This window comes from Cucurbita pepo, chromosome LG09 (genome assembly GCF_002806865.2).
Source record: "Cucurbita pepo subsp. pepo cultivar mu-cu-16 chromosome LG09, ASM280686v2, whole genome shotgun sequence".
Lineage (NCBI taxonomy): Eukaryota > Viridiplantae > Streptophyta > Magnoliopsida > Cucurbitales > Cucurbitaceae > Cucurbita > Cucurbita pepo.
Window position 1 is genome coordinate 3,853,295 of NC_036646.1, and position 12,902 is coordinate 3,866,196.

The following is a 12,902-nucleotide window of genomic DNA, read 5'->3' on the forward strand; positions in this document are numbered from 1 at the left end:
ACTAACCATAGAACTACATCGTTGCATCGAGTTAGTCAAACTGGAAGGCATATTTTCATACAAGATTTTGTTTTATCCATATCATGTTTGCAAGTCAAGGTTTGCCAACAAGCAATATTCAAATATAACTGCAGCATGTAAATACAAAATCCTGGAAAACGACAAACAAAAATGCTTCCCCATAATGTTTACAAGGCTGCCACAAAGTCTAGATTCGAAATTCATATCCACGCCAATGCTACGGAAAATCATTTCAGGACCAAAACTAAAAATCTAAAAACAAACCCTCATGCTAGGATCAAAAGTAAATAAACTGATAGATTATGCTAAATTTAATTATGTCATAAAGTCCAACACTCTCCCTCACTTGTGGGCTTAAAATTTTGTAGAAGACCAGGTAAGTAAAAATCAATATAAGTTGGAAAGGAAATGACATTACAAGGTTTCGAACTCAAGACATTCTACTCTGATATCATGTTAAATCATCGATCAACTTAAAAGTTTAAGCTGATGGGTTATAATAAATTTAATTATATCAATGCTCAAACAATATGTAATATATGCCTGATGGAACGTGTACGTATATTAAGACTACACTCACTTTAGAAAGAATGGTTTTCAGTTACCTAGCAAGGCAATTGAATCTCCAGCTCCTTCATTGATAACTATAACCTTTCTTTCATGCTTTCTAGCCCTTATATGAAAATCATAATCAACTGGCACAGAATTTGTAGTAGAACACGGTTGCTTCATGATAGAAGATTGAAAAACATCATCGAACCATAAGATACTACCACTACTTCCTGCCACCAACTCAGCTTGAGTCTTGAGCATTTTTTCCCTGTTGGCATAAATAGATCTGGGAACATAAGTGACGTTTCCATATATTGTTGACATTAAGTTGTATCCAGTTAAGAGTTCTGGTTGCTCCCCTCGTAGAAGTAAATGTGATCTCAGACCTCTTTCTGCACATAAAACAGCTGAAAGTAGAAAATCAGTACGCAGAAACAAATTTCTACCAGGCTCAATTTTGTTATATATTCTACACTTTTTAGATATGTTTTGGGTCAGTTTAAGTCTTTTGGAGTAAATTATAGCACATATATTATTTTGCAGGGAGAAAAATATATATATTTAAGAAAACATCCAAGCACCGTGGCACGAGTGAAGCTGAACCAAATGTACCTTAATGCATGAGAACACCATCTTTTTCTTGTCACTCCGCTAAAACTTGACATCATATACTTGTGGTTTTACACTTGTGCAAAGAATAGAGAAAGAAAGGGAGATAAGTTTTTCACACAGGAAAGAACCTACCAGTAGCAGCTGCATGTGCACTTTGACAACCCCCACATGTAACCTATAAAATGGTTCAAATTCAGTGTATTGTTCCTGATCCTACGGGCCAATAGGTGGCATGATTCAGAGTAGGCATAGTTATGAACAAAACTAAACAAAATAAAGAGTTTTGGTTCCATCAACTCCAAGAAATGTAGATGAACTTATGCGCCAAATGCATCCTCTAAACAAAAAGTTAAGGGTGATATCAATGCCAATCATCAGCAGCTATCTGCTTAATATAAAATGCTTAAAGAAGACATATTTTTATGACCCTGAGAGACAATAAACACGTATCTCTCACAGAGTCGCACTGTAGTACATAATCATGTCACAAACAAAAATAAAAAAGAAATGACAGAGAATTTTAAAGGATAATAGACATGAATCTTGTTATCTTTGTCATTCAATTCAGCCTAGAATGGAATTACTAACTAATAAAAATCCCTAAAACTAAGGAATCCACTGCTCATAAAATCTATGGTACTTACTTGATTAACGGTGAGGTCCCACGTCGATTGAGGAGGAGAACGTTTTAAAAACATTGAGGGGAAACCCGAAAGGAAACTCTCAAAGAGGACAATATCTGCTAGCAGAGGGCTTAGACTATTACAAGTAACTAACTAAACCAAAATTTGGATATAGTTAAAATAAGAATATAAATTATAACCTAATAGAATATCTATATATCACACTATTCTACTTTTAAGATATAGTGAACACGCACCTAGACTAATCTCGCAAGACAAACACTCGATCCTACCACATTTGGATGCCAAGAAACACCTAGAATACTAAATTCTAAGCAGATGGTCACCATGGATTGAATTTCTTTCCCTCAAAAGCTTTTACCATTCAGCACAAAAGATAGATAATAAATAAAATAAAAAACGACCAAAAATCATCGTCCATATGCATTATTTTCTACAACATTCCACCATTTCTCCTTCCAAGGAACCAATAAGAAAGATATTAACGTATGGAAACTTGTATAGAAGTAACATTCACAGCAGCCCATGAACAATCAATTCAATAGAAAAGCTTCCTGATATGCCCAAAGAGATATAATCTTACCACATCCGTCACTAAATTATCTTCAATAAGAGGTAGAAATCCATCTAGTTTTCTTGCCTTGTTGCCATTTATCAGCGGATGCAACAAATCATCCCTAACAACGTAGAATGACTGCTCTGAAGCATTTGCTCTCGACAGATCATTATACGTACAAATATTAGTATCTACTGCCAAGCACAAGTGATTGGCGGGTGAACCTTCAAGATTTGTATCTGCAGTTAATAGAATAACTTTGTTTATTTTGGATTCAGGATTAGCCAACGCCCATCTTCTGTCCAATAATCTCGCCACGAAATCTTCACCACCAAATTGGACAACCTACCTACCAGAATAATCCATCACTATTTGTACTCCAAAAACAAAAAATGCAAAACAGATTCGTACTGCTATGAGTTAAGACGAAGACAACTGATGAACAATATCAACAAATTTTGGTTTCGAGTGAGAATGAGCAAATCACCATTAGTTATAAGCTTTTCTGAACTCGCTATTGTTGTGAATATAGCTATCAACTCAGAATCTAAAATTATGCAAATCCTAAGAAATTGAATCAAGTAGAAAGTAAACCTGTGAGCTATGGGTAAGCTTGCGCGAGGAATATTCATTGTCCATAGCTGATGTAGCAGTTTTGCTGTGAAGAAGGCGACATTTCGTAGCCCTGAAAAAGAATCCAAACCCTCCCATTCTCGACTGAACCACCGTCCTCCGTGACCGGAAAACGCTGGAAACATCGCGGGGCCGATTGGGTAAGCTCGTGAAGCTACCAACGGAGCGCACACTCGCCATTTTGGGTATGGCTTGCCTCATATTTTCCCGCTATCAGCATTCTGCTGCACCTTCCTTCACATTGGTCTATAAAAATGGAAATTAAAAAAAAAAAATATATATATATATATATAAACTCCAAGACGGTTCACAATGTTAGGAAAGGGTATGGGATTTCAAATAGGTCAACGCCGAGTCAAATACATCGGATATACCAAGCCGAAGCAAGTCGAGGACGAGCCACAATTGAGGGGTGTCTGGTGTCACAAAATCGCTCTCTTGCATCAGCGAGGTAGCGGTTGTGCGGTACTTGTTATAACCTAATTAACAAGCCAGCCATGCAAAATTCAGACGACACAGACAATAGTAAGTAACAACAAACGACTTTGATAGCATATAACCCGAATAGAAGAATCGGTAATTCGTAACATCTTCCTATAGGGCATTTTAGTCCTGACGAGCGTATTCATGATTTTGTCTACCGGTCATACACCCTCATATTGACACGTATTGAATAAACATGATCGGAATATCCGTCATGCAACTACATGGAACATACCTTGGACAAAGATGACCATGACAACAAATATTTTTTAAAAAAATAAAAAATTAGCTGAATCCGGTATTGCTGAAGGAGGGCCCATTGGGCCGGCGGATGTCGGAGCCTTTTGAATTTGAGTGGGCCCATAAGTAAGAAAAAGAGATCGGACGGCTGTGGAAGCTCCATTCGGGGTGGGAATCCAACGGTGGAAAATGGAGAAATGACATATATACTTTCTGACAAAATTGTCTGCTCCAAAAAGCAAAAGCCCCAACCCCGAAACCCACAGAGGTCGCCTAAGTGATTGCGTTTTTGTTCGATTGCGAAGAAAAGCATCGGCGACAAACAATGATTATGAAGTTTGTCGGAGTTTCTTGATTCACTAATTTCGCTTATTGTTCTTAGAGATTGAAAACGAAAATGGCTGGTGCGTTAATTGATTACAAGTTATCAAGCTCTGTGTTGAGTCGCTCCGTTCGCTTGCGATCCAAGTCTGATACTGCTCCGTCAACGTCCTCGTCGTCTTCTTCTTCTTGTCTTGTTCTATCGCGCTTGTTCGAGCGCCGTTGATGACCATGTTCCTCTGTTTTCGACCTTATTCCGGATCTCAGTTGCAGGTCCACTTCCATTACCAGAATCTTCTTATTACCGTCGACAACAACGAGGTTTGCGATATTCTCCCTTTTCCCCATGGACCCAGCTGCCGCTCGCCCCGCTGTAGTAATCGACAGTGGCACCGGGTATTCTTTAACATTCTATCTACAATGTCTATGAGTTTGGTTGGGCGGGTTGTGGTGGTGGCTATTACTTGTTCGACGAAATGCCAATATGAACTTTGATTACTAATTTCATTAATGTTGGTGTTTGTAGTTGAGTAACGTCTGTTTGGTTGAACTATCTAATGCTGCTTTTTTTTTCAACTTTTTGTTTTTGTTATTGTTTCGTTTTCAGATATACTAAAATGGGGTTTGCCGGCAATGTAGAGCCGTGTTTTATTGTTCCTAGTGTAGTTGCAGTTAACGAATCATTCTTAAATCAATCGAAAAATTCGTCGAAAGCGAATTGGCTTGCGCAGCATAATGCTGGTGTAATGGCAGATCTTGATTTCTTTATTGGAGATGAAGCGCTGGCTAAGTCGAGATCTAGTAGTACTTATAATCTCAGTTATCCAATTCGAAAGGGTCAGGTTTACAATTGGGATGCCATGGAGCGGTTCTGGCAGCAGTGTATGTTTAATTATTTGCGGTGTGATCCGGAGGATCATTATTTTCTTTTGACGGAGAGCCCCCTTACGGCACCCGAGAGCCGAGAGTATACGGGTGAAATCATGTTCGAGACATTCAACGTGCCGGGTCTTTATATTGCTGTCAATTCCGTGCTTGCTCTTGCTGCCGGATATACTACATCTAAGGTTGGTGTGTAATTTGCAGACAATTCTAAATATTGTTCTTGATTTTAGATGATTAAAAGCACAAATTTTGCAACTATTAAGTGTTTTTTAAAATACCCACAAAGCAGTTGCTACTCTTTGGAGGCTTTGCTTGAGAGGTTTTTAGATTCCTTCAAACAGTTGATTATGATGGCAATTGTCCACTTCTTCATTCCTGTACAGCACCTTTTTGATTTAGTAAAGCTGCCTCCAAAATAAAAAGCTAGGATCCCTTTATCCTATTTTAGCGTGGACTTGTATTTCTTGCTTTTTCCCTCTGTGGGAAAGGCATTTCCCAAAAGATTTAGCCACTTCACAATTATTGAATAGTCATAACGTTTTGCCCAAAAAATAATAATAATTAAGCCACTTCACAATTATAGAAGGAAAGGGCAGAATCTATCATTATCTGTTTGAAGATCCACCGTTCTGTTTCTATGTCTGTTGTGAATCTTTAAAAGAAACCTAGTTGTAATCATCTTTTTCATTGCGAATATTATTTTATGTGTCTTAATTTGCATTAATCTTTTGCTCATGGATTTGACAAGTAGCCTATCTTAGTGTGAAATGACAGGGGTTGTAGTGGACATTGGAGATGGGGCTTCTCATATTGTGCCTGTTGCAGATGGCTATGTTATTGGGAGCAGCATTAGGTCAATTCCCATTGCTGGCAAAGACGTGACACTCTTTGTCCATCAGCTCATGAAGGTATGTTGTTTCTCTTTAGTTCTCTTCTTCGTCTTCTTTTGGTTTAAGAATTGTATTTTGATTGTCTTGAGGGTCCAGTATAGTGCTTGAGGTCAACTGTGAAACCCTGTCCTTATCGACTGCTACTACCTAACATATGTATCACTGGCACCAGCAGGTTATTACTGGAAAGTCTTAAGAATGTGGAAATGGAACTATTTAGAGGAATGCCTTTTTTGCTAAGTTTTCATTATTTGATCCTTCAATTTGTTACTGTTGACTGATTAACCTGTGCTATTTGTGTGTGAATCCTTCGTTCTTCCACATCCATGTTATTGGACATAATGAGGGAGTGTTTTTTTTTTTTTTTAATTTTTAAGATGAGGTGTTGATGATCTGATATCCATGGTTTTGCCTGGTTCTACTTTGTCGAGCTTACTTGATTTGTTAATTCTTGTGAAGAAATGATAACTAGCTTGTTGATACTTAGCCGAGCTTATTTGATTCTTTAATTCTTGTGATTAAATGCTAACTAGTGGCCCCGTCTTTAGATCGAGTGAAAAATGTGGTGGCATATGTAAAAAGTAACTTTCATGGTAAAAATGAGATAATAGGTATTTTTGTGAAGTTATGACAACCTCTTGTTGCTCGAGATCTGATAGCATGCACCAACTAGTTGTAACAAATGGAGATCTTGGTTTTGGAGCTATACTAGGTCCCTTCAACACTAGATCCTTATNACGTTTTGCCCAAAAAATAATAATAATTAAGCCACTTCACAATTATAGAAGGAAAGGGCAGAATCTATCATTATCTGTTTGAAGATCCACCGTTCTGTTTCTATGTCTGTTGTGAATCTTTAAAAGAAACCTAGTTGTAATCATCTTTTTCATTGCGAATATTATTTTATGTGTCTTAATTTGCATTAATCTTTTGCTCATGGATTTGACAAGTAGCCTATCTTAGTGTGAAATGACAGGGGTTGTAGTGGACATTGGAGATGGGGCTTCTCATATTGTGCCTGTTGCAGATGGCTATGTTATTGGGAGCAGCATTAGGTCAATTCCCATTGCTGGCAAAGACGTGACACTCTTTGTCCATCAGCTCATGAAGGTATGTTGTTTCTCTTTAGTTCTCTTCTTCGTCTTCTTTTGGTTTAAGAATTGTATTTTGATTGTCTTGAGGGTCCAGTATAGTGCTTGAGGTCAACTGTGAAACCCTGTCCTTATCGACTGCTACTACCTAACATATGTATCACTGGCACCAGCAGGTTATTACTGGAAAGTCTTAAGAATGTGGAAATGGAACTATTTAGAGGAATGCCTTTTTTGCTAAGTTTTCATTATTTGATCCTTCAATTTGTTACTGTTGACTGATTAACCTGTGCTATTTGTGTGTGAATCCTTCGTTCTTCCACATCCATGTTATTGGACATAATGAGGGAGTGTTTTTTTTTTTTTTTAATTTTTAAGATGAGGTGTTGATGATCTGATATCCATGGTTTTGCCTGGTTCTACTTTGTCGAGCTTACTTGATTTGTTAATTCTTGTGAAGAAATGATAACTAGCTTGTTGATACTTAGCCGAGCTTATTTGATTCTTTAATTCTTGTGATTAAATGCTAACTAGTGGCCCCGTCTTTAGATCGAGTGAAAAATGTGGTGGCATATGTAAAAAGTAACTTTCATGGTAAAAATGAGATAATAGGTATTTTTGTGAAGTTATGACAACCTCTTGTTGCTCGAGATCTGATAGCATGCACCAACTAGTTGTAACAAATGGAGATCTTGGTTTTGGAGCTATACTAGGTCCCTTCAACACTAGATCCTTATTAATGTGTTGAACCATGTGCTTGCATTCTTTGAAGCTATGTTAGGGCTTAGAATCAATAGTGGTAAATGTCAACTCCTAGGTTTGAACTGTGAGGCCGAAAGGTTGGGAAGATGGGTTTCTTTCGTTGGGTGTGAGATCAGTGTCTTCCTTACTTCTTACTTGGGTCTTCCTCTTTGTAGTAATCCTAGAAGCCTTTACTTTTGTAGTCTGGTTATGGACAAGATGAGGAAAAGACTGGCCTCTTGAAACAAAGTTTTTTTTCTCTAAAGGTGGTAGCACGACTTCTCATTAGCTCAGTGCTTTGCAGTATCCTAATTTACTTCTTTTCCCATTTTTGTGCACTTTGCGAGGTATGTAAGGTTATTAAGAAGTTGATGTGAAATTTCCTTCGGGAAGGGGTTGAAGTGGGGGAGGAGTGCACCTAGCGAATTGAGAGATGATGGGAAGGCTGGTCAGTCTTGGTGGGCTAGAACTTGAAAATCTTGGAGTTTGTAATAGAGCTCTGTTAGAAAAATGGCTTTGGTGGTTCCTTCTCGAGTCTAATGCCCTTTGGCCTTTGGTGTGGGATAAAGGTTCTTACAGGAATCCACGGAAAGGAAAAGCCTTAGAGCTCCCTTATTTTTCTGAGTTAGTACATTGTGTGGTTAGCAATGGAAAGGAACTTTATATTGGGAAGATAATGAAGATAATTGGATAGGGGATCGCCCCCTCTGCTTCATGTTTCCTTGTTTAGATCATTTATCTTTTACAAGAAGTCGTCATGTGGCTGATGTCTTGTCTTTTTCTACTATCTCTCCCTCGTTTTCTTTTGGGTTCCCTTGTGCGTTGTCCAATAGATAGATGATGAGTGTTCTGAGAGGAGGGATATTGGTTACTAGAATTCTAGCTTGTCTGAGGAATTTTCTTGTAGTTTGCTCTTTCGTTGGTTATTGCATCCCTCTCCGCCTTGTGAATCTAATATTTCTCATTTGTGAAAAGTAAAAATTCCAAAGAATTCACCTGGCAGGTATCGAGGGACGAGTGAAACTTTTGATAGCCTAGTGAGAAAGATGCCTTTTTTGGAAGGCGGGATCATTTTCTTGTGGAGCTGTGATTTTGTATGGTCAGTCTGGAACTTGTTCTTTGGATGGTTTGGTTTTTAGGGTGCCAGACAAAGATGCGGTAGGGAAATGATCATTGGTTCCTCCTTCATTTGCCTTTTCGTAAGAAGGGGAGGTTTTGGTGGCAAGTTGAGGCATGCCCTTTATCGTGGGGCCTTCCGAGCGATAGTAACAATAGAACGTTGAGAGGGACCCTTCAGAGGTGTGGTCCCTAGTGAGGTTTAATGTCTTTAGGTTTTGTCTTACTTAATTGGAGTCCCTTCCTTTTTAATGGAAATCTCTTTTGTGGGCTCATTTTTTTTGGAAATGTGCATATTGTTGTTGAAGTTCAATCTGTGTACTTTCATATTTAGGTTCCTTTGGAGATGTTGATATCAAAAGCTTACCGAAATTGAGGATATAAGTAGAGAACGTCGGGTTTTATTATTTTATTATTTTTCATTAATTTTAGTTTATGGAATGAGCCGTTGCTTATTGTTGGGCTCACAAACTCTTGCAAATTTACCGTTCTGTTTAGGAAAGAGGCGAGAATGTACCACCGGAGGACTCTTTTGAAGTGGCTAGAAAAGTCAAGGAAATGTATTGCTATACCTGTTCCGACATTGTCAAGGTTGGAACTTTACTGTACTTAATTTATAAATCTTGGTAGAAACCAAAAATAGCACCTCTTTAAGACTCCTTTCAATCATAACTTGGTTTAAAGTAAACAACTCACTTCTCAACCTACTCTGTTATAGTTTTGTTAGCTTCTCGATATATCTCTGTGTCGATGATTTGATCAGGTTTGTGCGTCATTGATTTCAGGAGTTCAATAAGCACGATAGAGAGCCAGGCAAATACCTAAAGAATTGGAAGGGTATTAAACCTAAGACCGGCGCACCGTACTCTTGTGATATTGGCTATGAACGATTTCTTGGTCCTGAGGTTTGCTTTTAGCTTATATCATCACGATGAATTTCATAGTAGATATCGTGATTGCATGTCTGGGTTAGGCTACGATGATTAGAAAGTTATTGTTATCATGGTGATCTTTTTTGATCTTCAGGTGTTCTTCAATCCTGAAATATATAGCAGCGAGTTTACCACCCCTTTGCCTACAGTAATAGACAGGTGTATACAGTCTGCACCAATTGATACCAGAAGAGCATTGTACAAGGTAAAGTAGCCTGAATTGATCTGATGTAGTAGTCGTCTTTATTGGGAGACGTTTGTTACGTTGTGTGTGCATTTACTAAGGGGAGCATTTACACTCAGAAATAACCAAGTAAATTAAGGCATAAAATAATGATCAAAAGAGTGTTCCTTCCCTTGAAAAATCCTTTGATTTCTTTTTGTCCGTTCATGTAATCCATTAGAATGCTCTAGCAAGAAGCGTCGACCCTTCTTGCATGGCCACAGGGTGTCCTGCGAGTGAGTAAAAGAGGTGATTTGGATCATTTAGTAGGGCTGTATACCAATTAAAATAAGGGAGGATCCTTCCCCATGACCGCTGAGCAAAATGTCGTATGAAAAATATATGGCTCGTGTTTCTTTGTTTTTGCAAATGGAGTACCCGTGTCGCGAAATACTCATGAAATGCATCCTACGTTGTAGCTTGTTGTGGGTATCTGGCTTTGTGGCTAACCTCCTAATGAATGAATTTTGCTTTCTTTGGGTAATGGTCTGTCCATACACTGTCAAAAAAAGATGGGGGGCTCCTCGGTCCTGTGAGTGGCAAGATCATGGAGCTAGGAGCTCCTGGAGAACATTCTATTTGGTTCCAATTCCCATACACTTCTGTTCACTCTTGAACTGCTTAGACATATTCCATGACTGTTTGAACTGCTTAGAGTGGCTCCTTTCTAGAGTGAGTCTATTTGAACTGCTTAGACATATTCCATGACTGTTTTACATTGAGTCGATTCGTATTCTTTACAAAAGTCTTCTTCTGTTATTAAATAGATTTTATGTTTATCTTAGAATATAGTTCTATCTGGAGGCTCAACTATGTTCAAGGACTTCCATAGGAGATTACAAAGAGACTTGAAGAAAATCGTGGATGCCCGGATCCTTGCGTCCGAAGCTAGACTAGGAGGGGAAATAAAAGTGAGAATTGTCATGTTTTTCTTTTTAAAAACTCTGGTTATAGTATTACAGGACATTAATTGGTAATTTTTGTCCCATTTTCAGTCGCATCCAGTGGAAGTCAATGTTATTAGCCATCCCATCCAGAGATTTGCCGTCTGGTTTGGAGGTTCTGTTCTTGCATCAACTCCTGAGTTTTTTGCGGTATGTATGCTATATCCTTTATATGAAAGTATGATATGCCAATTACAATGTTTTTTGGAAGGGCTATCGATATTGATCCCTGTTAGGTGCTTTTCTTGTCTGGTGGGTTGGGGAAGGGCGCTTTCGGTTTATAAAATAGGGTTTAATGAATCTGCGAAGATTGCACATCTTTTAATGAGTCTGTTCGTTCAAGCAGTTTATCGGAAACGGTTGTTCTTTGACACGAGAGCTTCCCAAGTGTTCGTAGAGCGACTCTTGGGGAACTTATCAATAATCTTTTAATATGCTTAGAGAGTATTTGTAATGCCCCTACGTCCACCGCTAGCAGATATTGTCCTTTCTTGGACTTTCCCTTTCGAGCTTCCCTTCAAGGTTTTTAAAATACGTCTGCTAGGGAGAGGTTTCCACACCCTTATAAACAATGTTTCATTCTCTTCTCCAACTGATGTGGTATCTCACAATCCACCCCCTTCAGGGCCCAATGTACTTGTTGGTACTTGTTCCTTTCTCCAATCGACGTGGGAACCTTCAATCCACCCCCTTTTGGTATCCAGCGTCCTTACTGGTACACTGCCTCGTGTCCACCCCCTCCGGAGTTCAGCCTCCTCGCTGGCACATCGTCCGGTGTCTAGCTCTGATACAATTTGTAACGGCCCAAGTCTACCATTAGCAGATATTGTCCTATTTGGACTTTCCCTTTCGGGCTTCCCCTCAAAGTTTTTAAAACGCGTCTGCTAGGGGAGAGGTTTCCACACCCTTATAAAGAATGCTCTATTCCCCTCTCCAACCGATATGAGATCTCACAGTATTGATAACTTAGATACAATAGATACTTGCATATGGTCTCATCTCGTATGCAACATTGGAAATCGATCCGTTCACGAGTTTCTCTAATCGAAGAACTAATTTTGTTCAATTTCAATACAGGCTTGTCATACAAAAGCAGAATATGATGAGTACGGAGCAAGCATATGCCGAACTAATCCTGTTTTCAAAGGAATGTACTGATGCAAAGATTCTTGAGCTTTGGCAATTGGGTAGAGTACAGTCCCTGACTTATTGGATCAAATGCTCCCATGTTTCCCCCTTGAAGAGCATGCACCTCCGTTCGGTTCGGTTCGGTTTGGTTAGGTTACGTGCTTCACCGCTGGTTCGTAGGTGTAAAATATGATCTCGTTTTCTGTATAATTTGTACGAAATGTGATTCATTACTTCAATTCTTTCATTGATGGCCAGAGGTTTTCTAGTCCAAATTTAGCTTTTCTCATGTAGTAGATGGGCGTTGGGCGTCAAGGAATGCTATAAAATCATCAGCATTTCAGTGAATTTTAGATGAGCTGAGCTGAGCTGAAGTTTCTAAAAGAAGTTTATGTTCTCTTTGTTGTCTCTTGATCGATTATTTGATTATATATATATATATATATATATATATATATATATATATATATATATATATATGTCTATATATATTGTATATTAATTATTGGATAAAAATTTAAATTGGTATAGAAATTTAACATCTGACCTATAGAAATGTCTACGGGGACGGGGAAGCTTATTCGTTACCGTCTTCTTCATCACCTGTTTTATTTTCCATCACTGCAAGATTTTTCATTTATTTTTGTGGAGTCGGGATTTTGAAGAATGGTATGCATTTATATTCTCGATTTTCCGATCATTTTTTATATTCCATTATTGCAAAATTATTCATTTATTTTTGGCAATAGGGTTCAAAATTATTCAATAATTTATTTTGTTGATTGAAATAATCACTATAAATTGACAAAATATATATATATATATACATAATATAATATATATATATATATATATATATACATAATATAATATATATATATATATATATA

The 12,902-nt window shown here is 38.0% G+C and overlaps 2 protein-coding genes across 4 annotated transcripts in view; one reads left to right on the forward strand and one right to left on the reverse strand.

Annotated features, from left to right (window-relative positions):
• The window catches only part of LOC111801430 (D-cysteine desulfhydrase 2, mitochondrial), a 4,533-nt gene extending 1,276 nt beyond the window's left edge, over positions 1–3,257 (reverse strand). Inside the window, exons 1-4 of one of the 2 annotated variants that reach the window (XM_023685428.1) lie at positions 2,980–3,257; positions 2,413–2,730; positions 1,318–1,360; positions 627–965 (exon numbers count right to left, since the gene is read on the reverse strand). In XM_023685428.1, the coding sequence (XP_023541196.1) occupies positions 627–965; positions 1,318–1,360; positions 2,413–2,730; positions 2,980–3,219 (940 nt within the window). In that variant the 5' untranslated portion in view covers positions 3,220–3,257. Of the gene's footprint in view, positions 1–626; positions 981–1,317; positions 1,361–2,412; positions 2,731–2,979 lie in introns of both variants that reach the window. The other variant, XM_023685427.1, reaches the window with a different exon arrangement.
• A 734-nt stretch (positions 3,258–3,991) lies between these two features.
• On the forward strand, positions 3,992–12,420 carry LOC111802037 (actin-related protein 3-like). 2 transcript variants are annotated; one of them, XM_023686294.1, is made up of 9 exons: positions 3,992–4,458; positions 4,670–5,129; positions 5,709–5,855; positions 9,284–9,376; positions 9,571–9,690; positions 9,812–9,922; positions 10,726–10,851; positions 10,936–11,034; positions 11,962–12,420. In XM_023686294.1, the coding sequence occupies exons 1-9, from the start codon at positions 4,409–4,411 to the stop codon at positions 12,040–12,042; spliced, it is 1,287 nt and encodes a 428-aa protein (XP_023542062.1). In that variant the 5' UTR covers positions 3,992–4,408; the 3' UTR covers positions 12,043–12,420. The 2 variants fall into 2 exon arrangements, 1 of the variants encoding a protein (XP_023542062.1); XR_002816222.1 differs by lacking the exon at positions 11,962–12,420 and having other exon boundaries at positions 10,733–10,851; positions 10,936–11,029.
• Positions 12,421–12,902: the final 482 nt, after the last annotated feature.

Coding starts and splice junctions, on each gene's coding strand:
- LOC111802037 (XM_023686294.1), top strand. CDS start 4,409: ATGGACCCAGCTGCCGCTCGCCCCGCTGTAGTAATCGACAGTGGCACC. Junction 9,691..9,811: donor AACGATTTCTTGGTCCTGAG/GTTTGCTTTTAG, acceptor TTTGATCTTCAG/GTGTTCTTCAATCCTGAAAT. Junction 9,923..10,725: donor CCAGAAGAGCATTGTACAAG/GTAAAGTAGCCT, acceptor TGTTTATCTTAG/AATATAGTTCTATCTGGAGG.